At 41.5% G+C, this 27,331-nt stretch overlaps 1 protein-coding gene and 1 long non-coding RNA gene across 3 annotated transcripts; one reads left to right on the top strand and one right to left on the bottom strand.

Moving 5' to 3' along the window:
• Window positions 1–3,344: 3,344 nt before the first annotated feature.
• On the bottom strand, window positions 3,345–20,523 carry PABPC1 (poly(A) binding protein cytoplasmic 1). Of its 2 annotated transcripts, none has more exons than XM_075743597.1 (15): window positions 19,741–20,523; window positions 14,711–14,904; window positions 14,492–14,607; window positions 12,448–12,587; window positions 11,007–11,101; window positions 9,333–9,470; window positions 9,136–9,231; window positions 8,419–8,691; window positions 8,147–8,240; window positions 7,844–7,954; window positions 6,846–7,000; window positions 6,316–6,400; window positions 6,002–6,132; window positions 5,605–5,700; window positions 3,345–3,786 (listed from the first exon to the last, which is right to left on the bottom strand). In XM_075743597.1, exons 1-14 carry the CDS (start codon window positions 19,931–19,933, stop codon window positions 5,608–5,610), a joined length of 1,914 nt encoding a protein of 637 aa, XP_075599712.1. In that variant the 5' UTR covers window positions 19,934–20,523; the 3' UTR covers window positions 3,345–3,786; window positions 5,605–5,607. The 2 variants fall into 2 exon arrangements, with proteins under 2 accessions (XP_075599712.1, XP_075599714.1); XM_075743599.1 differs by having other exon boundaries at window positions 12,457–12,587; window positions 19,741–20,481.
• Window positions 20,524–20,739: 216 nt separating this feature from the next.
• On the top strand, window positions 20,740–25,160 carry LOC142600322 (uncharacterized). The gene is made up of 2 exons (XR_012833751.1): window positions 20,740–21,404; window positions 22,295–25,160. It is a non-coding gene; the product is annotated as an uncharacterized LOC142600322 (long non-coding RNA).
• The last annotated feature ends 2,171 nt before the right edge of the window (window positions 25,161–27,331 follow it).

The raw sequence follows: 27,331 nt of genomic DNA, 5'->3' as shown, positions 1-27,331 counted from the left end.
AATTCTTATTTCCTGGACTTCTGCAGAGCAGCAAAGAGAATGCATGCAACCCAAATTACCTCTGCACCAAACCTTTGATTTAGTTGCCCATAAAGCCACATTTTGCTTGGGAAAATGGATGGTGAATATAGTACCGTTCATACATTCAACTCACCATTCAGTTCAGGAGCAGGCTTTTGGCTGCTGCTGAACTCTGAAGCGTTTGCTCTGGTTAGAATGGAAGACAGGGAGGGACTGAAGGAATGAAGTACGAGAGGATCCAGCAAAATCAGCTTAGCGCTGGGCGGCTGCAGGGCAGTAGAGGATCAGCGTGAGCCTCTGAGACATGCCACAGGGAACGCGTGGCAGAAGGAAGTGACTGCCAGTTAGGCTGCCTATTAATCCAGGGGAACAATGCTCTACCTCTATTGAGGACATTGATTTTTCTGTGTGGTGCATTGTTTTACCGTAGTACTCTAAAGATGCATTGATAGAGGCACTAACAAACACATTGTTCACTATCTTTAAGATTTTTTTTAAAAAAGCCATTGATTAAATAGACATCTGTGGTATACAGTGGGGAATTACAATGTACTCGAGTGGGAAGGAACAAACCCAACCAACCCAGGGTTTTGTTTTCTTAAGCAGTCATGATCACCTCAGCAGAATGGCCTCACAGTTTCCTTCCATCACAAAAATTACCTAGTCCTTCAGGCTGGTACAGATGACAGTGCTTGACACACCCATAAAAGTCTTGTACAAAGCTGGAAAAACCCTTCTTTTCTTCCTTCTTCAGTTTCCCCATATGCAAGAGGTTAAATAACTTGCACATTCATACAAAATATAAAAAATTAGTTTGGTTTAACTCCAGCAGACTCATCAAAGACACATAACCTCTTACCTGAGGAAACAAGCAGAAGTGAGGTATGCTCTTACTTTCCTGCTAGGGCCCTGAAACTCCTGCAAATAGGTCTTTATATATTCCTTTAGATTAAACCTTTAATATCATCCAATTCAACATTTTTATTATGGTGCTAAATATTTTTAGGTCTTTAAAACTGTCTCTAAAGCTTTAATGTATTTATAGTTGATATTACATAAAATTAACATTGTACATTCAACTTATCATGTATGTATCTTGTCTGAACTGCCTCCTTTGTAGGATTTACCATTCAATTTCAAAAATTCTGAATTGTCGTCATACACATCAGCAAGACTGCAAATTAAAGGCTAACCCAGTCTGCCTCCATCAGGACAGGACTGAACATAAGAATTGTATAAGCTTAACCTAACGCCTTTACAATGAGGTGAGCGATTTTAAATAGCATTTATTTTCACCAGACTAATTTCACCTCTCCGTGCTAGGCTTATTTCTCAAATTCACTTAGCTGAAAAAAATCTGAAGATCTTTGTAGAAGGGGAAAAATAAGGGCACTCTTGAATTGAAGCCTACTGAAGGGCTTTAAGACTGCAACAACAGGTCCAGAGAACACAGGCATTCCCCCCATAAAAGACTTCAGAAAGCCTTCCAGAAAGAACTCAGACCCCTTCCTGTGATTCTGCAGAAACCGTATCTTTTAAATACGACAACAGGAGCCCAATGGATTGCAACGGCTGAGGGTCATGCCTTCTTCCTCCATGACTAACAGATCTTCATTTCTTTCCCCCATCCCAGCCTGCCAGGTTTTTCTCTCTTCTCCATAAAAGGAGGACATGCCATCTTCACCACTTCCTTTCTCCGCCTGCATTATCAATTTTGATTAAGCAGTTTACAGAGCCAATTATGGGCTAAACTGGGTAGAAAATGCCTTTCATTCTGCAAAAATACTTTAAAGGACAGGGGAAAAAAAGCGCAAGGCAGCCACTGTAGGATAAACCATCTGTAGATGGACAACTTCAATGTATCTAACTTACACAGTGAAAGTTTTACAACAAAAGCTCTTGTTACTCTGTCTCTCTTGATTATGCATTTAACAGTTTTAATCCTGCAAAACTCTCAACTTCAGTAAGGTCCTGTAGCAAATTAAACAGCTCATGCTGGTGTCAGCTCTTCTCACTTTTGCTAGCATTGGTGGTTTGCTTGAATACTCTTTTTAGTGACTAACACACAAGCTGACATGAAGGTGAAGGCAGGATTATTTCTATGGTATTGTACACTAGATCAAATTTAAATCAATCAGCAATTTATTTTAAAAAGGCACTCCCCTCCACTTAATTCTATTTTTTAAGTGACAATCAAATATAAGGATGAACCAGGAAGGTTAGCTTTTGCAGGAAGCAGCAGATTCCTGGAGCCAGTAAAACTGCTAGAATTATTTCACCATGCACAAATTTGATTTAAAAAAACCCACCAAGTTTTGCATAAGCTCACTGTATGCAGAGCTCTGTGACACATTACACCTGGAAGTTACAGACAAGATCTTTGTAATGAGTATTACGTAATAAGGAATAGCATTCCATTTCAGATTACTTTCTCAGTTTTCAAACCTGCTGATTTAAAGTCCCCTGTCACCTTTTTCAGTAACGATAGTTACCAAAGAGCTAGCTGAGATTTTCGAAGTCGGCTCTGACAAGAAGGATTTGTTCATTAAAAATAAAAAATGTAGCAAAGCTAAAATTAAACCAATTGGTCTCTTACTGAGAGGAAAAAAGCTAACAATAGCCATTTGCTTGTTATGGAACACAGCATTAGAAATACCAGACTCAGAGGACTGAGCAGTCCTGTCCACAGGATTTTTACTGTGTAAAAATCAAGATCTTTTAGTTACTACGCATTCAATTTTTAATACATTACCACCTGAAGCCTCACCTGTTTTGTTCTAGGAATGCCTTGTGTTCATATGTTCACAATAATGGGTTTTTTTAACGCTATTGCAGACAATCCTTGCTCATTCCTCTACATTCCTCTACTCAGCCTCCACCTCACAGTTCATTAGCAATCTAAAGGCACAGCCGCAGACCTATGTAGAGATTGTTCCGTCCACCCAAACCTGTGAGAATGAACGCCACATGCAGGTGGTCAAATGGGACATGTGTTGGTATGTTACACAATTCCAACATGGGCCTTTTATAATCACATTGCTTACCGATCATCTCTCTAGGGTATTTAAAGGTCTATTTCTAGTTAGACAATGACAAGAGCTCAGACATCATGCTAGTAAGGATTTAAAACCCAGATATGGATCTAGCCACTCTTTACATTTGTTTTAGTGCCTAAGTTTATATTATCACTAACAGGGGGCTAAATATAGGCTAATCTTCTCGAGAAACTGCTGAAACATACTATAGACTGGGATTCTAACTTGGCATTCCGAATTACAACCTTATGAGAAGTACACTCTACAACAGAAGCCATCACAAGTCAGTCAGTGTTTAAGGAATTTTTATTAAACCAAGAATTTTATAATCCAAATTACGTTTCTTTGCTCAGCTATCAATTCTCACTGTCAACTAAAACAGTGGTGATATTCTGAGCTTTTCCACAGTAAAGAATTACAAAATTAAAGAAAGGAATGCTTTAAATTTTTGTACTGTGCTGAAAATTCTTTTCCCCCGGGTTTATAAAACATTAATTTGTATTTTTTATTTTACTATTTTTTTTAAAATTTTAAATCAATAAGTAATCTAGGACTAGCATTTGTTTTGCTAGCCCCGGCGTTGCTCTGTACATAAGCTTCAAAGTTTCCTTTCCTTTTTTTATTTATTTTATATTTTGCAATGTTTTTCTCAATATTTAATAGTTTTTCCATGTTTAGATTTTTTTTTTCTTCGGTGAAGCGAAGTTCTAGATTGTAGTCCCGGATCTTTCTGCAAACAGAAACAATGTTGTTAGGTTTTAAAATGAAAGCAACACCTTATGTTTTCTGACATGCTTTCTGCAACTGTAAGCTGAAGAGCACTTTGGGCTTTCACAGTTATCAGTCAGACCAAAGTTCTTTACAAGCAGAGTATCAGCAGTATCCCCCACTTTTTAGAGACATGGAAGTAAAGTACCCCAAATTTATGAAACTTGGTAGGACAAAACTTGAGTCTGGAACTAAGCAGTACTCTGCACAGCACAGACTCAGACAATGGCTACACACACATTAATTTGTTACTGTAACTAACTTGACTGCAGGCCACCTCTATTCTTAAGGTCAGCATACCAAAGCTTATCAAATAACTACACTCGTAGTATTTCCAATTTCCAGTTACTAAAGCATCATTGAACATACGGAGTCATGGTCATCTTAGTTTGGGCATCTTAGTTTAGGACAGACAACTTATTCAGCACTTATCTCTCCAGTGTGAAAGTGTCACTAACAAAAAAATATGGAAAAAGAAAGAAGTGTGGAAAAAAACAACTCAAATTCTGCCTCCAAAAGGAAAGTTGCAGAAATGAGAAGACCAAGAAAAAAGAAAATGTTAAATGATCAAATGTTAAAGCAGGCATCTTCAACTGGGAGCTATAAATGTGGAAAGTAAGTTCATGGACAGGGAAAACCTAACTGGACTGAACATTGTCTCCTCTCAAAATTGTAAAGATAACACCTTTTGCCTCTTCCTGTCATGCAAAATTAAGATACTACTGCAGTACTTGGAGTACTGCATCCAGCTCTGGGGGCCCCAGTACAAGACAGACATCGAGCTGTTGGAGAGAGTCCAGAGGAGGGCCACGAAGGTGATCAGAGGGCTGGACCATCTCTCCTATGAGGACAGGCTGAGGGTTGTTCAGCCTGGAGAAGAGAAGGCTCTGGGGAGATCTAATTGCAGCTTACCAGCACCTGAAGGGGTCTACAGGAAAGCTGGAGAGGGACTGTTTATCAGGGAGTGTAGTGATAGGACAAGGGGGAATGGCTTTAAGCTGAAGGAGGGTCGATTTAGATTAGATATTAGGAAGAAATTCTTTCCTGTTAGAGTGGTGAGGCACTGGAACAGGTTGCCCAGAGAGGCTGTGGAGGCCCCATCCCTGGAAGTGTTCAAGGCCAGGTTGGACGGGGCTTTGGGCAACGTGGTCTAGTGGAGGGTGTCCCTGCCCATGGCAGGGGGGTTGGAACTAGATGATCTTTGAGGTCCCTTCCAACCCAAACCATTCTATGATACTAATCCCATAGAAGGCAATGAAGAAAATCTATTTTAACTGACATTAAATTCACCAAAATGTGAAGTCAAGACAATACATAGTTTAGTTTTTAATTACCGTATAATTGTAGGTTTTGGCAAGTATATACAAATTACAGTGTAAATAAGCTATTTAATTGCCAAGAAAAAATAGGGTTGGAGTATCATTTTAAGCTTACTTCAGTTCCACAAGTTTTTTGAACAGCAAACAGTATGAATAGTAGTGTTTGTCAGAACTGCCCATTTTTGCAAGTGTGCCTAGAACTAATTCCAGGTAAATAGGCTGTTAAAAACAATGCTTTAATTCCAGCTAAATATGCAACACAGTATTAGTAGCATTTGCTAACCAAGAGCTACAGAACTGGAAAACAGGCTTGGGCACATTTGTTTACAACTGTGACCATAGCTGCTGCTTTCTGTGGCTGCAGATGATAGAAAGCCTGGAAGCACGCTGCTTTTAAGGGCCACGGACTAAGGACTACTGCCCCAGTCAACCTATAAAACTACAGTGCTCGGAAAACTTACTTATTAAACACTTGGAACCCCAGTGGGATTATTAACTGCCTTTTGAGCAGCCTCTTTAGCTTGGTGGGCTTGTAGTACGGCTACAGCTTCATCAACCTGTTAAGTAAAAAAGAAAAATTAAGAAAGGGAAGCTTAGTGATTTCTGTATATTTAGGCTAATGAAACAGTTTAAGTTATACATACAAACAATGCCTGCATTGTTAATAAGAAAAGGATAACATTACAGCTCCAGTTCACACTGAGGTAAGTCATTGCCACCCTCTGAAAGAGGGTATTTAATTTCTCAGCCTGGGCCACTGTTGCATTGCTGCTACCCCACTGTGCCAGCACAAACACCTGTTATATCAGTGCAGACTTAACTGCTGACAGAACTGGTGTAAGGCAAAAGTCCACCTACCTTCGAACGAAGAGACTCAGGAGACTCGAGCATGTGGAGGAGTTCAGAGTTGTCAATCTCCAACAACATACCAGTGATCTTACCCGCCAGAGTAGGGTGCATGCTTTGAATGAGAGGAAATAGACGTTCACCTAGAGAGAAACAAGTTAACCAGTGACAAATCTCATCTGACAAACACAGCCTAGATTTACAGGAAAAGGGAAACGAACACCTTGTTCTACTGCTGAAACCATTTATTCCACATTTTAAGATTGATTAAAGAGTTCTTTGACTGTCCTTCTGCTACAAGGCAGAGAATGGTATCATGTACATACCTAACATCTGCTTTTGTTCTTGTGGAGGGGCAGAAGCCAACATGGAAGCAGTCAAGGGTTCCTGACCTTGCACATGGACAGCAGGCTGCAAATTAATTAACACAATTTCAAAATTCAATTCTAGCTCATAATTAAGTGCAGCTTCAAATATCCAATGTTGTACAACGCAGCATAAGCAACGCGACACTGTCAGAAACATGGAAGAAATTACAACTAAGTCAATTTAATCAAATAGTACTAGTTAGAGCCGAGCGATGCTGGAGATTAGTATCAACCACTCCATCGTAGAGCCAACACAAGGAGAATTTAGGCTAAGGCATCAGGCAAGTAGAAAATAAGAAGTAACACAGGATCACATCCTGCCCCAGGTGAACTTGAAATATACTTAAAACCCCAAGGCTCTAACTCTGCTGCCACAATGTAGAGCCTGAATTCCAGAATAACAAAGGCAACTCTTAATCATAAGCGCCCCCCTCCTTCCTCTGCAAAAACACCAGCTGAAGCACGGACTGGTTCCTAAAATTACATACCTGCTGCATAGCAACCTGAGGCTGTGTATTAAGATGTTGCTGAGGATTACGAACACCTGCAGCATATTTGTATTGTGGTACTGTGCGTACAGCCGGAGTAGCTGCAGTGGCTGCTGCTGCAGGACGTGGACCCATTGTTTGTGTTGATGTATTAGCTGAAAAAAAAACCATAATTCCATATGTGAATAATTGATTTGTATTTCGCCTACACTGTACGAGTTACAAGAACAGCCCAAATGGAATACCTAATTGAGATACTGTATTATACATTAATCTCAGCAGTGTTGTCAACTGTCACATCACTGGTCATATCTGAAGGTTCAAAGCTCGAAATTTACTGGATGTTACTTTCCAGTCATTTCACTAATGAATTGCTTTCTTACATGCTATTGAAAAAAGATCTATGAGAAAACATTCACTTTGGTTGTGTATTAATTTAATTTCATTCTAACCTCAAAGGACACTTGATTTCCTGAGCACATTACATCAACAGTCATCCTAAAAAAGATACTTTCATGAAGTAGGTAGCTAAAAAATACAACTGCCTAATACATTCTGAGAGAATTAAGACTCCATTACAATAAATTCTGGTTCACTCAGTGATGTGCAGATTCTGCATACGTGACACTGGCTCACAGTATTCTGTAACAAAATAGTTAAGAGCTAAAATTCTATCGTCTCAGTATTTCTACATGCAACCTATTATTACAATTGCCACAACAATGTTTAAAAACAGCAGCAGCTCTCATACAGTATTATGAAAATGCACACTAAAGTAAGAAATGCTTCATGCTAAAGAAATGAGACTACAGCAGTTTGTTGCTGGGACAATATCTGAAGCAACTACTAGAAGCTTACTCATTTAGTAAGAGTCAGAAAAGGAGGGAAGTGTTACCGCATGTGATGTTGAACTTACGAATGCTTTCGAGAGATCATTCTGACTCAGTCCAATTAAAAAAAGAAGTCTAATACTTAAAGTTTGCATAAATGAAACTCACCAACACGTTGTGTTGACATGACTCGTGGAACTTGTGAAGAAGCTGGTCTCATGGTACTAAATGGTGGTCTGGGTGCTGCTGGGCGGATTGCACCAGGCATGTTTTGGAATGCTATGTTTTAGAGAAAATACATTAAGTTACATGCTGAAACACTCAATGGTGAAAAGAGTTCAGAAGTAATACCGCTAACAGGACAAAGAGAAGACTGATACTGTAATGTTGTGAGAATGTATTTAAAAAGTGCAAAGGTAAATGCTATGGAGTTTACTGCTATCACTGGGAAGAGTTAAAGAAGTGACTTACGATGAGGTCTGGCACCCTGAGCAGTCCAGCGAGGACTAGGTCTAGCAAGTTGAGCGAGCTGATTAGTAGGATAGTATGCAGCACGGTTCTGAGTCTGTCAAATATAAAACCCATGTGTAACTTATCTTTGAAGGGCAGGCTGAACAGTCCATCACCTTTCTGCTATGCAATTAGAATGCTGAAATTATGGGCACATGCTAACATTTACATTTACTGTTGAATTAAACAGATTTTATACACAGTACAAAGCAGTCACTCATCTCTGTACATACCTGTGGGATAGCTGCCATGAAGTAACCTGAAGGAGGTGCTGGTTGGTATGGGTTGATTACAGGATTAGGTACTGCTCTTACACTTGCCATTCGCTGCATATACTGGTTGGTGAGATGAGCTTGGCGCTCTTCTTTACGCTGGGCTAGAGCTACATATAATGGTTTAGTAGCCACAATTCTACCATTCATTTCTGTGACAGCTTTAGTGGCTTCTTCTGGTGATGAAAAGCATACAAAGCCAAATCCTTTGCTGCGGCCACCTTCCATCATGACCTGTCAGTACAAAACTTAGTTTCAAAACAAGAGAATGTATCTACTCAACTCGCGTGAGTTTCAGCTTACTAGCAGTGAGACCACGTTTGTTTACTGAATTGATCTACAAAAAGGAATACGTATGCTTAATTAATAGCTGTTTACTGAATACAGATGAAAATCTCCATGAAGTAATAATGAGGACACTATTGCACTGAAAAGATGTCATTTTTCTCACATTAATATCAGTACTCAGTTTATTTCAAGAAAGGATGATCACCCGCATTTAACCTGAGATGTACAACAACCAAGAAAGCAGATGTCCATGTATACAGTATATAGCATACAGTAGCAGTGCTAAGTGACCAGGTCACGTCTGTTAGTCAATGAAACAAATCACTGTCCCTTGGTGAAGAATCACTGTTCATTTTCAGAGAAAGCATGACTACAATCTATAAACTTTACCTTTGCACTAGTTATTGTACCAAATGGGGAGAATTCTTTTCGAAGACGCTCATCATCAATCCCATCATCAAGATTTTTCACATAAAGGTTTACACCCTGAAAAAAAAAAAAAGGTGAGTTATTTTTGAAAGCAAATGGTCTGTGTAAATCTAAAGATATCATAGAATAGAGTTAGTCCTCTTGAATTAAAACTGAACCTGGTATCTGGTGATCCTGTCTTGCTTCATTTGTTCAAACTTGCGCTTCAGCTCCGTCTGTCTTTCCACCTTTTTCTGAGCCCGGCCAACGTAGATTTGTTTCCCATTGAGCTCTTTCCCATTCATCTCATCTACAGCCTTCATTAATAAACAAGAGGTTAGCAGTGCTTTGTATTCCAGTCAAAAAAAAGTAATCCAAATATAAAAAGTTACATAAGGAGTCCAGAAAAAGAGCCAACCCATCCAAAATATCACTAGCTTAAACAAAATACCCCAAGACTTCCCTGCTTAAAGTATAATGGAAATTGCTTTCTGAGTGTGCTTCTGCCCAGTTACAGAAAAGTCACAAGGGATGCAAAAAACTTTTCTTATATGAAGTTGAGGGGAAAAAAAAAGTCACATAATGAAGAACTATTCCCTCCAGCCTTATCTTGCTAAAGGCAGAGAAAAGAAAGCAAATTAAGTTGAAAAGCTCTAATTCACACACCTGACTTCTGTTTTTAAAAGTAACATCTGAAACTCTAGTATCTACAAGATTTTCTTATACTACATTAAGCTACAACTGGCATATATGGCTTAAAAAAAAAATCTGCCATTAAGGAAATGAGAGTATGAAAATATGAACTTTTTGCTGTTACAAATAGTTTACAACTATTAAGATTTGAAAACTCTGGCATAGATTTATTCAATTAATTTAAAAACCAGCAGTCACCAGTTTATTGTATACCTTCATGATTAAAGCCATTAAACACATATTTACCGAGATACTAGAATTGTACATTATTTAAAACACCCAACAGGTGATTTTGACTACTGTCAGAGAAACAATTCATCAATGAACGTATGCAAGACTGAACAATGTGGATGTAAGACAGACAGGGTATGTTCTCATCTCTTGCCTGTACACTCGCAGTACTGACAAATCAGTGAAATGCCTTTTGAAAAGCAAACTTCCTTTGTTGCCCTGATTTGCTCTGTGCCAAGTTTTTCTCCTGATGCTATGTCCCTACTGCCACAGTCAACTGCCACATCAAAGCAACCAGCTGACAAAGAATTAAGTTATACAGCATACTGGTATGTTATAGACATATACACGAATTAAAAGGACCCTTCTTCCAAAGTTACTCTTCAGAGTAAAAGCAACATCACAGGGCTCTGACTATTACAGCTGTGCCAAACCTGCTCCATAAAAGTAATAGCTTTCCTGCTGACTTTGCAATGGTGAAGTTTGAAAACACAATCCTTTCTGCCTTGCACAAATGTTTTGTGCAACCAAACTGGATCCAATGATTCATCTGGGTTTCGCAGAGATGTAATAATTTACTATGCTTGTTATGCTGCCCAGCATGAGGGAGTCCAAAGCTTAACAAGACCTTTAAGCCCAACTACAACACATTATTAAATTATTCAAGATTCCTCATTTCTACACCAGTTCAAGCTGTATCATAGCATCTTTACTTACAAGGCTCCTCAAATCAACTGACATTTGCTCCTAAGGAAGCATTCTAAACGACAGAAACTATGCCAAGTCATTTAAAAATCAGACACCTGTTTTTGCAGTGTCCTTGACCAATTAAAAACCCTTAATGAATTCACAAGATTTCAAATCACTCAATGAAACATATTATTTGGGTTTCAGTTATAGGATTCCTAAAATGAAGTCCAAAAGCTTACTTTTTGGGCATCTTCATGTCTTTCAAAACTAACGAAGCCAAAGCCTTTGGATTTTCCACTCTCATCAGTCATAACTTTCACACTTAGGGCAGGACCTAAAAAGAGAATGAAATACTTATGCTTCATACACAGAGTGTATTCTCTTCACATTTTGAACATCCTGTTTAGAAATTTTAATATTTAGTTTGTTTCACTTGTATTACAAAGGACTCTTGCGCCAATAGTAGTATCTACTAAACATATCTAGTAAATATCACCTATTAATATAAAATCACTAATTTGCCCTGATGCTGAACTTCAGCCATTACAGCTGAAGTCTTACCATGCTGACTTTCTTTCCTACTGTATTTTCTACCACAATGGGGTAGGAATTTCACCTCAAAGTGAATGAAACTGTTTTTCTCATTAAAAATTATGACATTTAAAAAGCATTAGTGCTTTCATCCTTTGAAAGCCAGATAGGAGGCCTTTCTATTAGGTGTGTGCTTCACCACCTTATGCCAGTGAAAGGCCATCCCAGTTCAGCAATTCCAAACATTTGAAAAATCACAGTTCACAGACTCAAATGAGACAGATGTTAGCAGCTAAATTTGCTATCATTTCAACCACAGATATGTCAATGGTGGAAAGGAATTTCCTGTAAATGCTGCTTAGGGCTGCTATAGAATAGCTTATACACAAGGCTTTGTCTTGCTTTACATGGTATCCACTGGAGAACAGCAAAAGCACAGAGGAAAGAAAATACAAAAAAACCCTCCCACACCAAGGCTGAAAATAAAATAGATGTGTCCTATAAACCAGTGTAAGAATCTGTAACCGACTTAAGGAGTTTGCCATTTCCTATTTTGATGGTGACACATCATATGTATTACGTCATGATCGTATGCTTGCCATAATTTTGCCCTGTGCATAACTGAGGATCAAGACAGAACCAAATAACTTGCCAATGGAAATGTTCCTTCTAATTTCATATTAGGTCAACCACAACACAACTGAATAATGAAAGCAGAGATACTCAGAGTAAAGATAAGTCTGCAGGTCAACAAAAGTAAACTGATTTGTCATGTATCCTGTAGTGAATACAGAACATAAATCTGTACCGAAACAGAAAACACTTCTATTTGCAACTTTAAAAAAAAATTGTGAAACCCATTCAAAAGACTATTTAGACACATTGTTTTCAGATTATCTGAAATAATTCAGATGTAGGATTATACATGCTATTCTGCCTATTTAAAATTCTGCAGTGGATATTACTGCACTTTGAACCTGAAATTGAAATTAAGTACCAACTTTTCAGTACCTTTTTAATTTTTTTTTTTTTAAATTAACATCAGCCAGCCAGCTGATTCCTTGTATTATAAGGCACTGTACAGGTAAGATATAAGAAGTAAGCTGAAGTTCACTCATGTTTATATAAACTTAAAGTTTAAGACATTACCAAACTTGCCAAAGAGTTCCTTAAGTCTCTCATCATCCATGTCTTCTCCAAAATTCTTGATGTAAACATTGGTGAATTCCTTTGCTCTGGCTCCAAGTTCTGCCTCACGTTCCTTGCGGGATTTAAACCTTCCAACAAATCTAGTTGCAGGAGAACAGAATAGTATAAAGAAAGTCTGTCATGGTTTAAAAATTTACTTTAATCCTCTGGCATCATGTTTTATTTCTAACCAGTCTCACTGTTCATTATAAGTATGAAATTCTTCAGATATTTACGATAAAACTCCACCAGAAACACAATTTCACTATCCTTTGCTACATCGGTGTGCTTATCAGTTACTAGCATAAAAATGCTTTCAAGCCATTGCGAGATTGTTCACTCTTATAAAACAGCCTTTGACAAGAAGAGCTGGACAGTAAGAAAGAGTATTAGTAAAGCGGCTAAACAGAAATTCTAGATATCAGCATAACCCCTCTACCATAACCATAATAAAAACTTGGCAACCTTAAAGCATTACCACTCTCCGATCCAGTTCTTAAGCAAGGGATATTTAACTAACCTTCCCTACTCCCTTACACACCTTTCCAGCCTATATCAGAATAAGACTTGTCTGTGGTTTGGGTTTATTTATTGGTTTGGTTTGGGTCTTGTGTTTTGGGGCGGGTTTTTTTGTTTGTTTTTTTTGTTTTTTTAAATAGGCTTAGAGAAATAAATAGTTCAACTTGGTCTTTAATCAAATACCACTGCAACTTGGCTGGGAACACCAAAGGTCAGTTCATACCATCAGAGAAAGAACAGAAGCCGAACACAACACTCTGCAACCCAAGGAACTGCTCTAGTACAGACATTACATGGCTAACGATTTCTGACTGTAGTAGACTTATGCTGTCAAATTTTATTGTATTGTCCAACTTTATAGTTCCAAATCTGACAAATCCAATAAAGTAGCATACAGTAAGTCAACATTTTCTTAAAGTTTGACAACTTCATCGCATTTATAGTAACCGAGGATGGTAAGAATGATAGTGCAATGTGTTCAGATTTTGATAGTTTTTAATTCACTTTAAAAAACCTAGCCTAAACAGAAATTCAAAGCAAAATTAACTCTCATGATGCATTTACCAAACAAAGTTTACGTAAATCATGTGCTTTTATGACTACATGCTGACCCTTTTTTACCAATTTAAAAAGGTTGTATAAAGATGGAAGCTGAGTAAAAACATCCATGGTCAAGCACAGAACAAGCAGGAAAACCAGAGTTTCAAAATGTATGTTCTCCCTGTATTTTCTCTCCTGGCTTGATCCATCCATCTCTACATGTAAAAATAATTCATGATGGTAAGCTGATGCTGATTTCTCTTATTCTTTTTCCAAACCCTCCCAAGTATAGAGCTATTCTTTTACAACTATACCAAATACCATAATGATCCCTTAGGCACAGCTTTGCACACTCGCCCCCTCAAGCCTAGATATCACTAACCAAGTAGCCAAATAACATTTTTTCCCTATTGAACAGTGATAATGTTTAAAACATTATGCTTCTGTAAGTTGTATTTTCTACTCCTATTTCCCAGATATGCCTACTGACTGACATTCATATAAAAACATTAGTGTAATCTGACTGCTACTCAGGACTGAGTAACTCTAGAGCTTAAAGTTTCATCCAAAAAATGGATAATGTACCTATCTCAACCCTTATAAGGGAAGTATTCTGAATCATACTGGATAGACTGTATTTTATCTCAGACCAGTAAGATCAGAAAACCAGAGAAGTTCCCAAATCCTCATTACAGCATTGGCTTGTAAGACAACTAATACAACAATTTTTTCCCTAGAGTCCATTATTAGCCTCTTCTGAACTTATTCTGCCTTTAGAACAGGCAGGTGACACAATTCATAGTATACCTAGCACTAAAATTCTAAATCCTCTTTAAAATTAGGAAGTTCTAGAACAATCTGTCTTTTCTAGGTAAGCTTGAAGTATTTGTCCGCTGTGAAATGAATTTCAGTCTGTTCGTCCCCAACTATGTATTTATGTACTTACACTTTGCGGTCATTAAGCAGCATACCATTCATTTTTTCAATAGCTCTTTCTGCAGCTTCTTGTGTCTCAAAATGTACAAATCCATAACCCTTGGATCCATTTTCATCACATACCACCTATTAAAGAAAAACTCTGTTGTAATACCCACGGAATGTTTCCAGCGTAAATCGAGGGGGGTTTATGTCAAACCATTACACGCACCAATAGTTTTCCACTAACCTTACAAGACAGGATGTTTCCAAAAGCAGAAAATGTGTCATACAAAGCTTTGTTATCAATTGATTTGTCCAAGTTTTTGATGAAGATGTTTCCAACACCGCTTTTGCGTAGAGACGGATCGCGCTGAGACCACATGATGCGCACTGGTTTGCCTTTAATGACATCAAAGTTCATGGTATCCAAAGCTCGTTCAGCTGGAAAAACATCATGGAATTAGTAGGAAATGCTAAAGTATCTTAATAAGCACACAAATAGCATTTGAAATACAATTCTTCATAAAATTTTGACTATTAACTCCAGCACCACCACCAATATGCAAACCCAAACCTCCAATGCGAATAAAAACCACTCTGTTTTATGCAAGTAAAAACCAGCAAAAACTCCTCAGGAAAAGCTTTGCTTATGAGACAGGAAGGAGCACAAGTCAGCTCAACCAGCTGTAGAAAACTCAGCAGCCTAAAGAACTGGGCCCTGCTATGAAAAGGTGGTACAGTGACAGGAGAAAATGTATTGATGGCAGTTACGACCTATTCCACAGGAGGACAAGTTTTAACATTTGTGAAAATCAGCTGGCCACTCCCACATCACACAGATGTATACTGTATCGATAAAAATGCTTTCAGGAGTACAGATGTGCCTATATGAGACCTTAACATTAACATAAGAACTCCTAAATCACCAATACCCCTAAACTGACACATTTCTTTGCTAGGTAGAGTTCAAGCCTGGTTCAGGCAGCTGTTCCACACAACTCCTTCCTTAGTGACCAAAAAGATTTGTGATGGACCTACGAACAAGGGACAGTTCAAAGACATTTAAAACTAGCGCTTAATTTTTAAAATCTGAAATTATATATATTAAAAGGTTATGATGAAATACATACAAGCTCAAGGAAGGAGCGAGCATTAAAACAGCAAAATGAATTAACATAAACCAGGTTTGTTACTCCAAAGGAGCAGTTTTTCCAGTAGAACTCCATAACTAACTTTTCAAAGCCTGAATTTAAGATCTCAGTGTATTTAGATAGGGAAGTATTGAGCCTTCTTCAGTTTTCGTATGTCCCTTCAAAGCAACAAGACATGTCTGTGATGTTTTAAGTCAACAAGGTATTTAAGCGAGAAAGAGCAAGAGTTCTCAAGTATGGCAGACATATTTTATCATCTCCTACATTCCCTCCTTTTCACCATTGTTCCTGTACGTCTGGAAGAACACTGAAAAAAGTCCCAATGAATACCTGAAATCACACTCATTGGTACTAACTCACTTCACTGCAATTTGCATATAGCAGAGCAATGCAATGTTAACAAGGCTGAAATCAATTTAGTATTACTTTAAAAACAGTAACCATGTCAGTTAATTGCTTTTCTTAGGAGGAGGACCAAAGGCCAGTCACATTATGAAAACCTTTATTTTACGTTTTTGTTCTTTAAGTGCTGCTTTTATCTTTAGCAATGTTGTTGGATATCATAAGCAAATAAAATTTGCAATCAGCCTCTGGCTCAGCTGGCACGCCATGATTTACATCCTTTCTTGCCATGTTTTCAGATTGCAAGTGAATTTGAAGATTATATTCTCTGAAAGACATCTGTAGAAGTTAATGAGACAGATATCTAACATTTTGTTGTAAAAAAAATAATCTGTTGATGCTATTACCATATTCACATAAGAGTAGTAAGTCAACAACTGATTTAAACTGAAGCCACAAAAAATATAAGCATTGCCAGTCTTTTAAATAAGTTAACAAAGCTTTCACCAACTTCATATAAATTAAGCAGGAGAAAAAAGACAACCTAGATACTGATAATGAGAAACAAAAAGCATTGGAAGGTTTTACATTACAAAACAAAAGAGAAAAAAAAGGATAAAAAAAAGATGGCCAAAGAAATAAGAACTGTGGATATCAGACTGGCCACAGTAGAAACATCTAACTCTTCAGTATTACCCTGGAAGTCATTAGAATTATTACTGCCAGCACCAGCAAAAGTGCCAGCAACAAACAGTTCATTATTTCCAGAAGTAGCAACAGGGCTTCCTTTACTAGAAAAGAGGCTTTTCTAATTCATCCTAATTGCTTCTAGAATAATCCTGCCACTCCTCAAAAATGTGTGTTCCTGGGCACATTTCCCCAACATCTGACTCAAAGCGGGTCCATACCAGCCTTTGCAAACATTACCACTCTCAACTAATGGTGAGCACCTATCTTAGACCAATGCAATTTCTCCAGAGACAAGGACAGCATGGAAATTCTCAGCAGCAGAAGTACAAGAAATTTAAAAATTTCTGCTTAACACTATGCTGCCATTCCACAACAGATTTTACATTACATCTGAATACATCTGCAACCAGGTACAAGCTCCTGATTAAAATTCACGACTAGTAAAATTGGCTAACTTTCATTACATTTCAGTCATAAAAGGCTGCACTAGTTTGCAGTAGGCAATTCCCATTCAGCAGTTAACTTGTTACCAAGTGGACACACCTACCCATGCTGTACTTTTGCTGATTCTGCTGGAGCTTTTACTGAATGAGTCACCAGTTCCCATTTTAGGCACGAGCAACTGGACAGTCCACTTTAGCAACAATTTCAAAATCACACAAAACATACAATACTAAACTGTGCTAAATATACATAGCAATAGCTGTAAAATAATAAACCTCTGGAAACATAACCACTCAAAAAATCTGAAAGAAGAGCAGTTTCAGATTACTCAAGAATATTTCTAGTTTAGTGATTAAACAAGATTGCCTGGGTTTTACTCCCGACTATGACTCAAATCCAGAAAAGTCACAATTATGAAATGTGTGCATACCTCACAAGTGTGTCATCAGGCCTAATTAGTTTTTGGATGAGCTTTGAGATCCCTAGTTTATAGACAGCTGGTAACGTCAAACACACCTTCAAAGCCATTTTTCAAAACCTGAGCTAGTTGTTACTAGCTGTTTAATAAGCATAGCCTGAGATGTAGCTAAGCATTAGGCTAAACCAAGAAAAGGCAGCTAGTTTGGAATCAAAATGAAACCAGTATTACTGTAAGAATAACCACTCATCCTCAGAGCTCCTATTTCAAGGTTCAGTAAATGGATAAAATGATCTGTAATAAAAAAAAAAAAATCAGCAAACTCTTTCTAGGTATTTGTCAAGAACATCAAATTCTAAAAATGTTGCAAAAGTACAATCACACAATATCATTTAACTATATTTTAAACAAGTGCTTCCAGAAAGGTGCCAAATGCAAGTTTGATACAGATGAGAAATACTTTTGGCTGAACTGGACTAGGTGTTGAATAAAATACGTGAGCATCCCAAAGTCTGAAAAATACTTACAGCATTTAGAGTAACAGCATTTTTACAAAAGGCACATCCTCAAACTCTGAATGCAAGCACTGCTGTATTTGTTCCCTCATTTGACAAATTACAAACTAAGTCACAAAACGCAGGGTTGAACAGGTTGCTCAAGTGACGATAACTAGGTCTGCCCTTACAGAATTCTGTCATTACTAACGAGGAGAAGCATCTGAATCACCTTCACTTCTGCCTTGACATGATCATATCACAGTACTGAACTGTGCTGACCCCTTATTTTTCTTTTTGAGATTAAACTGTACCATAGGTTTTTTCTCAAATGAAAGCAAAGCATGTTAAGAAAAGCATTCAAATAATTTCATTCTAAACAATGGCTGAATAAATTAAAAGCTCTCTGAAGTGAGAGAGCTGATAACAGGTGAAATATCTGCCTATTAAAAAGATGAGACAGTAACTTTTACTACTTACACAGAGATATCATCAGTACACCAAAGTCTGATCTGATAATGGCTATATACTAAAGCCAATTTTGAAAGCCAGTTAATCTAATTGCTTGAAAAGTTTGTAATTCAAATCTCTCACTTTCATATGCTTGAAAATAAAACCATTGTAATAGAAAGCTGTTTATTTGAATGTACTTGAAATCAAATATGTTCTAGCTGACCAAATTATTTTTCTTTTAATTGGACTCCACAAAACTTAGAACCGGTCATGGTTTCTTTCATAAAAACACGCTCCAAACAAGCTGGTTTCCCAAACTCAGCACAAACGCGAACAGAACTACATGGAAAGTTTCTTTACTGATTTAACTTTAGAGAACCAGCAACACGTCACGTAAAGCAACTTTAGGAAACGCAACGTCAGAGTTTACTGCAAAGAGAAATGGATCGGAATACAGCTTGCCATATTGCTTGGAGGCCCAAGTAATTTCATCCCCTCCCTACACGTGACAGATCCGCCAGGGTGTTTTAACGTATTATGCTTTGGCCTGCGCTTTGACTGGACATCCATGAAACCACCAAACCATGCCGGTACGTCCTACTTCCTTCTTTTGGCCTCTTAATCACACATACACACCCAGCTCCTGCGTAGTTATTAAAAGGTGCTAATCACTAGGCTGTTTTCTTCGAGCTAGCCTTCATCTCGGATTCCTGATGCAGCCGCGCACGGACGTGCCAGCCTGTGGAAAAGCCGCCTGCACGCGCGCACACACCCACCCCCCCCACACACCCTCCCCACGGCCGCCGGGAGCCGCAGCCGGCCGGGGCAGCTCCGCCAGGCCCCAAGCTTTCAGCGGGGGCGCCCGGGCCCTTCCCCGCCCGTCGCCGGGGCCCCGCGTCGGCTTTCGGTTCCAGCTGCGGGGCGCGGAAGCGCCTCGCCTCCCCGCCCCCCCCCCTCCCCGCCACGAGGCCGGGCGGCCCCAGGCCGCGTGTCAGCCAGCGGCGGCCCCGCCGCAAACTTCCCCCCGCACGGCGCCAAGTTTGCCCGCGTCCCGGCAACACCGACACCGGCCCCGGGAGCCACCGGGCGGGGAAAATGGATGCGGGGCGGCGGCGGCGGCCGGGGGGGTTGGGGGGGGGAGGCCGCGCCGAACCCTGGTGGGGGCGGGGGAGAAACATGGCTCCTCCGCCGGCGACCGCCCCGACTCTCCCCTCAGGCCGCCTCCCCCGCCGACCCCCCCCCCCCCCCCGCTCCCTCCCCCGCGGCCCGGTCCCCGGCCACTCACCGTCGGCGGGCTGCTGGAAGTTGACATAGGCGTAGCCGAGCGACCGGCGGGTGATCATGTCCCTGCAGACGCGGATGGAAAGGATGGGCCCGGCAGGGCTGAACTTCTCGTAGAGCATGGCCTCCGTCACGTCGGGGTGCAGGTCCCCCACGTAGAGGGAGGCCATGGGGTAGCTGGGGGCGCTGGGGTTCATCCTGCCGCCGTCTCCCGGCGCGGGAGGGCAAGGGGGGGGCGCTGACGAGGCGAGGAGGCCGCGGCGGCCCGGCGGTCCGTGAGGGCAGGGGCCGGCGGTGACGGCGCGAGGGGAAGGGGCGCTCCGGAGGCGGATTCGAAACTTAACGGCTGCAGGAAGCGGATGCGCGGCGGCGGCGGGTGGAAGGGGTGGGGGGGTTCTGGCTCACTCCGTGCCGGGCCTGGCGAAGGTGGCGGCGGCTGCTGCTGGCCTCGGCGGGGGTCGGGCTCGCTCTGTGTCTCCTCTCGGCTGCGCCGGGTCCGGGGGCTTCGCTTCACCGGGTTATTTTATATCAAACCGGCCGGTTGCTGAAGGTTGACGGGAGATGGAAGAGGGAAGGATTATTTTTTTTAAAGGTTTTTTTAGGATTTTTGGATTTTTTTTGGCTTTTTTAGTATTTTTAGTAATAAATGGTGCGGCGGGGCCGGGCCGGCGTGTCCGGGTGTCCGGAGCACACGCACTGCGCACACAGCTCCGACGGCGGCCGGGGGACAAGGGGGAGGCCGCCGCCCCGGCCGCGCACTATATATACCCGCCCCGCCCCCACCCGCCCCCACCGCACCGCACGCCACGCACCGACAGCGCACACCGCGCAGGCGCCACCGCGGGGGAAGGCGGAGAGACGCGCAGCGCCGGCGCCCGGCCGGGGGGACGGCAGCTCTGGCGCATGCGCCGCGACCGCTGGGGGGGGGGGAACGGCCGGGAGGGAGCGCGCCTGCGCCTCGCGACGTCACGGGGGGCGGTGGGGGCTCGGCGCCAGTGCGCATGCGCCTACTTGAGAGCACATGTTAGGGCCAACGGGGTGCCGGCTGAACCGCAGGGCGCGTGCGCACTGAGCGGATCAACGGCGAGCGGGGTGGCGGCGGGAGGGGTTAGCGGCCGTGCGCGTGCGCCGCGCCCCGCCTTGCCTTGCCTCGCCTCGACTTGCGCGCGCGCCTCGCGCTGCCCGTGCTGGGGAGCGGGCGGGCGCAGATGGCGCTGCCGCCAGTGGCGCGCGCGGGCGAGGAAGGTCGTGTGCCGGCCGGAAACGGATGGGCCCGGGGGGGTTGGCCCGCCCCTTTCCCCGGCGCATGCGCGGGAGGGCTGCTTCCGCCAAAGGGGGGCGGGGCGTCTAGAGAGGCTGACGTTCTCGTCTGAGGGCGGCGGCGCTGCTGGTGGGCGGTTGGGCTTGACCCTCCGTCCCGTCCCGTCCCGTCCCGTCCCAGGGTTTCGGTCTGCCGCACGGGAAGCGTGCCTCCTCCCTGCCTGTGGCGGCTTGTGGGTGCCTCGCCGTGCCTCCCAGCGCCGTGCTTCTGCTGGGGGGGGAGGGGGCTGAGTCCTCGGGGTCGCAGCCGTGCTGCTAAAAGTTGGTGAGAGCTTGCTTCTGCCGGTGCGCAGGCTCGGGCCTCCTGCGGAATTTTATTTATTTTTTCAAGGCTGACTTGGACGTTAGGTAACATCGCCTAACGGGGCCGTATTCCAAGGCTGGGCGAGCCTAGCTGCTGGCTCCTGAGGAGCCCAGCGATGCCCTTAATTACACACACACCCCCACACCCCCCCGAGCTGTGCAAACCAGAGCTACACCTTTTCAGTAGTGTGGATTTTGCTCAAGAAGCAGAAAAAGGCTGGAGGAAAATTTGAAGCTGCATCTCCAGGAGGAGGGTTATCAATAGACTGGCAAAGCTTTTACCAGGAACAGTATTTAGGTTCTACTCTGGTTGTTCCTTAAGTTAAATGTGTTTTGTGTTAAAACATTAAAGTTTCAGTTGTAGATTGAATAGTGTTGGGCATTACCTGACCATCTTTTTGTAGCTTTAATGAGTGTGTAAGGCATCTGCTGTTATTCTAAGCAGTTTGGGAGGAGATGATATAAGGCAATAATGTCCCATCAGAAGCTTGTCACTTCTGCAATATAAACAATTTTTCAGAGAGAAGAAGTAATCCTCTGGATTTTAGAAAACCTGTGGCAAGCATACTGCTGGTTTGTTTTTAGCTAGCTTCTGCAGTCCTAAAAAAATGAAGCCTCTCACAAAAAAGGAAAATATTTTCCCATATTTTAGAATTATATGGCTTTTTTATTACCAACTAATTAAATGTGTTTCAGATTCTCACAAAAGAATAGAATCAAACCAAATGTACTTCATTCCTGCTAAACAAATTAGTACAAATGTAAGGCAAGGAGCCGGATCTTGGATTTGCAAAAGTCTTGGAGATAACAGCATGTTTAATGTAGTTTTTCTTCTGTGTGTGGGTTGGTGGGTTGTTTTTTTTTTAATGTAGTTTCAACAGAAAGAGGAAGAATTGTCTGCATTTTCGTATCTTGTTTTATTTTTCTTTCGCCAGCATTTGCCATCTCGGGTTTAAATAGAGCCGTAGGAGGGAGTACTTGTGGAATTTTGCTGTCACATGTGAAGGATTCCACTTGCATTCGGCAGCTGCCGCAGTTTTACTGCCTCTTGTTGGAGGTCACCGAGCCCATGGCAGAACTGGCATCTCCCCATCTGTTTCATGGCAAAGTATGACATCTTCATTCAACCTCTGCCCTGCAACGGTGTTTTAAACTGAGATACTGACTTTGCATTTGAAGCAGCTGACAAATGAAGGTGTCCTCTGCTGCTGGCTCTGCTAATAGCAATGGTCACTTCTGTTGGATGAGTAAAGCCAGAATCAACAGTATCTTTTAGTGAGGTTCGATGGGTTTGTTAAAATTTAAACTGTGATTTTTATAGGGAAAAAAATTGTCTCTAGTTTAAATACTGGTTTATAATGCCCTCCCTAGGATGTACTGTGTACTGTTCCTGCTCTCTCCCTTCCTTACTCGGTTCTGTTGTTTAGCATACCTCCTTTCCTCAGACTGTCCTTGTTCATACTGCTCTTTCTTTTGCACTTCTCAGTCATTGGCGCCTGGGCATATTCTTACATGTTTCTGCTTGCTTAGGCATGTTCTTGCTCTTTCCTGTGAGTTAGGTCACTCTGTTTCTGTCTTCAGTGCTCCTGGACGATGGCAAGAAAGAGCCCAGAGCATGGTAGGGCATTTCTTCTCTCTTGCCTGATTTAAAAAAAAAAAAAAAAAATTCAAGTTTTGTTCAGCAGAAAGGGACTTTTCGGTGATCTTGCTCTTAGCCTCTTAACAACGTATGACTTCAGAGTTTTCTGACACTGAATGCTATTCTGTAAAAATGCACTCTTAACCTTAGATGGACAGCCAGCAAAGTTCAAATTATTGTTCAGAAGCACTGGAGCTTTCTAATTAAACATATATAGTATTTCTTCTTCTGGCAAAATAATGTGCTTCATGGGTCTTGTCCTCGTAGATCACAGTCCTTTTGCCTTGACTTGAAGCAATGGTGTAACAGTTAGTAAAAGTTTTGCTGTCTACTCCCCCCACGCCTCCATATTATCACAGTGTTAAATGGGGAATTTGGATTTGATTTAATGCGGTTTCCTTTATAAGTGAAAAAACCTTTGCAGCAGGAGGTAGGTACAGTTAGCTGATGGTGCCCAAAACAATTATCTTGTCCTTCTCCTATAACAAACATATTAAACTTATTTTTCAAGATGTGGCCTAAGTGTTTTAAGGCAAAAAGAAAGAATGGTTCTGTGGTTGAGGCACAAGATTTGCATTAAGCTTTAGATTGGGTTGCTGGCAAATTGTGCTAGTCATTCAGGATTAAGGACTTGGATGTTTGTGTGCTCAGTTCTGCCGATTGCCCACCCAGAACTGCAGTCCAGAGCCCCGAGTGAGGTCTGGGTTCTGGAGCCAATCCTGGCAGGAGAGCCCTTGTTGAGTGTTACCTGATATTCTCATCTGGGTCTCTCCAAGATCCATTTTAGCTCTGCTGCTCTGAAGTACTATGTGGTGGCTGATAAAAGTTGCTGTAGCGCGCTTGTCTCATCAGCTGAGCTTATTGCCCAGACCCAATGTGTGCCCCGTCACTGCAGGTGTTACACATGCGTGGCTGGGCCTAGACGTTGGCCCTCTTAACAGAAACTGCTTTTTTTGAAGCTCTGAGCTTGAGATTTAGCTGGAAGATGTAACCATTCCTTTGTCAGCTTCCGGGAATGTAAGCCAAACAGGAATTGAATGAGGGGCAATAATTCTTTAATTATAAATCTTTTGAAGTATTTCACAATCCAGATAAGATGACTTGCCTGATGGACATGTTTCCTCCTTTCAGCTAAGTGTTAATAGAACTACCAAATAGGAAAAAGAGCAAAGTTTACACGGTATCTTTCACTAACAGCAATTGATTAATATTTTAGACTACACTGGTACGTGTTTTCTAAACATAAGTTAAATAAAGGTCCTTTGTAACTTAAAGCTCTAAGCAGGTACAAGATTTTCTTTTGTGTCAATGGTATTAGGATTTGTGAATGCAATCGTTTTTTTTTTATTCTAGGCTATCTTGGAAATAGGGAAGCTACTGAAATGTGTTCAGTAAATTTCCTTTCTGTTGCCTAGGAATTACGACTTTTGATATACGACGGATTGCACTAAACTGTTGGAAATGATGCAAACCCAGCTTTGTAGTTAGCCACAGGAAGCATTTTTAAATTGTATCTGAAAAGGGCTAATACTGAAGATTAATTTTTTTTTAATTCACACAGCTGATAGTTGATTTTTAAAAAAGTTTTACTGTTCAGAATATGCATGCTGTATTTCTGAGTTAGGAACTGCAAGATCTTTTTCACATCTCAGTGTTTTCTGTTTAGCTACAGAGCAATGCCATGTGCTAAAATTGCATTGTGAAAGCTAAAACCTTGATGGTCTGTGTAAAGAGATAAGGAGAAACATGTACCTTTTGAAGGGGAGTGCCAGTTTCTTTAAACAGAGTGCCTAGCTGATAACACTGTTTGCTTTGGTAGCCTACTTAGTCCAGATAGGTTTTTCAGTGCTAGATAATCTTTTCAGCAGAGCCAACCCCAAATTCTGAGTAAATTATTTAATAAAAAATAAAAAAGGAAAAATAACCTACACCAAGACCTCAGAGCTCTGTATTTTGAATCTTCTTGAACATGGGCAAAAGCAGTTTTGCTTTCTGACTTTTGGGGCTATTCTTCACTCATACAAAGAACTGCGTGTCTGTTTCCTTTACTGACCTTGTGAAGGAGAGGTCCTTTTGGCAACAAACAGGGAAAGAAGTGTCATTCTCAGGCAGTCATGACACGGGAAATATAATAGTTAATTACTTTATAATGTGGCTGAAGCGGAGAAAGCAACAGGTTTGTGCACTAGGGTTGTTTTCTCTGATGCCAAGTGCAGCTAGGGGAATGCAAAGGTACTGAGCTGAGTTTGGGAATATTGCAGCATTTTTCCCCTCCTGTCTCCTCAACAGTATATATGCTCTGTCTCTCCCTCCTCACTCTAAGAACTGGTGAAGCCTTGGGAGATGCTGTCAGGGGTGGAAAGACGGATGAGCAGAGGAAGAGGTCCCTGGGCTGGGCACGGAGCACTCTGGGAAGGCTGGCTCTGGGGAAGAGGGACCGTGCAATGCGGGAGCAGGGGGAGTCCGTGCCTGGCTGTCACCGGCTGCCCTGCAGGACAGGCTCAGCTGCTCCAGGTCTGTTGGTTCTCGTCTCTCACTCCTTCTTTCCCTGAGAGTGAGCTTCGTGCTGCTCCATCCCAGTCCCTAATACAGCCACCTCCTCTCAGTCACCTGCTCTGCTCTCTTTCCCTGGCCTGCATCACATACAGTCCCACCCCCCTCACTCAGAAAGCACCAAATTAAGGTACTGTGTAAAACAGGTTAGTGTTTCGCTCTCCCTCTGCCCCTTACTAGCTAGAATCAGAATTGCTGAAGTCTGAGGCTTGCTGCCTTCATCAGTAGCTACAGTATTTCTTCCTTAAGAGCCAAAGTACTTGAGGCAGAAACATTTGAGTATCATGCTGCTGCTCCTGAGTGTCCTCAAAGTGCCACACTGACTGGTAAGTGGTGTGTACTTTGGGGAAATTGCCATATTTCCATGCAAACACCTAGATTATGCTAGATTGTAAACTTAGAGTTGCAGAATTGTGGAGCGAAAAGAGAGACGGGAAGGAAGTGTGGTAAGTGTCCTAGTCCATTCTCTTCCCAAGTGAGAACACTGTGTCATCCCGACTGAGATTTTTTCCAAGCTTTTTCACAGAAATCCTCCAAGGATGGCAATGCAGTAATCTCTAAGGCAGTCTATTCCGGGGTTTTACTCTCCTTAACTTGGAAATTATTTTCCTAGTGTCTGACCCAAGTTCCCATTTTTGCAGTCCCTTCTCATTCTATCCCCAGTGGAAGTGCAGAACATCTTTTTTTTCTTTTTCTTTTTTCTTTTTCTTTTTTCTTTTTTCTTTTTGCTTTTTGCTTTTTGCTTTTTGCTTTTTTCTTTTTGCTTTTTTCTTTTTGCTTTTTTCTTTTTGCTTTTTTCTTTTTGCTTTTTTCTTTTTGCTTTTTTCTTTTTGCTTTTTTCTTTTTGCTTTTTTCTTTTTGCTTTTTTCTTTTTGCTTTTTTCTTTTTGCTTTTTGCTTTTTGCTTTTTGCTTTTTGCTTTTTGCTTTTTGCTTTTTGCTTTTTGCTTTTTGCTTTTTGCTTTTTGCTTTTTGCTTTTTGCTTTTTCCTTTTTCCTTTTTCCTTTTTCCTTTTTCCTTTTTTCTTTTTTCTTTTTTCTTTTTTCTTTTTTTTTCTTTTTTCTTCCCCCCCCCCTTTTCCCCCCCTTCTCTCCCCCCTTTTTTCCCCTTTTTTCCCTTTTTTTTTTTTTCCCCAACTACTTTTCTCCTAACAAAGCCACGTCTCTCTTGCAGGGCATGCTTTGGTATTTGTCTTGTGGTGCTGGCTTAGTAAGTAGGTGAGACCAGAGTGAGCTCTGGCATGAAGAGGTAACACGTTTCGGAGGGGCATTGCTGAATTAGCAGGTATACATAATAGTGAATTTTGCACCAGCGTGTGCCAATCTGCTGCTCCCTGTTACAGAGCAAGTTGCTGCTGCTCTGCCATGTGCACACTGTGTGCGTGATGGGGTGCCAGTCCTTTGGTGGTATGGAGATTTTGTGTGTGTTTGCTTTGCAAAAGGCTGATGGCACTAGTGTAGGAGTGTGTTGCCTGAGAGAAAACATGGACCTTTGCTGGGCCAACTGCAGTTCGTTCATTTGCTGTGAGAACTGGAAGGGCCAAATCCCAAAGGATGTTTTCGCCAATTTCCTTATGTAAAGTCCTTTAGCTGTTTACTGTGACGTGCGATTGCCCATATGCAGGATGCATTTCTGTGTTTCTTACTTCATGGATGATGCTTTCCCCTAAACTCTTCTCTCAAGTCTCAGTCCAGGCCCTTTAACCATTTTATTGTAGTCCTGCCACCTTTGAATTGCTAGCCTGACATCTTCTGACCCAGTACCAAAATCCTGATGGCTCTG

This window comes from Balearica regulorum, chromosome 2 (genome assembly GCF_011004875.1).
Source record: "Balearica regulorum gibbericeps isolate bBalReg1 chromosome 2, bBalReg1.pri, whole genome shotgun sequence".
NCBI classification, from domain to species: domain Eukaryota; kingdom Metazoa; phylum Chordata; class Aves; order Gruiformes; family Gruidae; genus Balearica; species Balearica regulorum.
Note: the sequence above shows the minus strand (reverse complement) of the source record. Positions and strands in the feature narration are given on the sequence as shown.

Coding starts and splice junctions, on each gene's coding strand:
- PABPC1 (XM_075743597.1), bottom strand. CDS start 19,933: ATGAACCCCAGCGCCCCCAGCTACCCCATGGCCTCCCTCTACGTGGGG. Junction 11,102..12,447: donor GGAACTCTTTGGCAAGTTTG/GTAATGTCTTAA, acceptor TTCTCTTTTTAG/GTCCTGCCCTAAGTGTGAAA. Junction 9,471..11,006: donor GACATGAAGATGCCCAAAAA/GTAAGCTTTTGG, acceptor TTATTAATGAAG/GCTGTAGATGAGATGAATGG.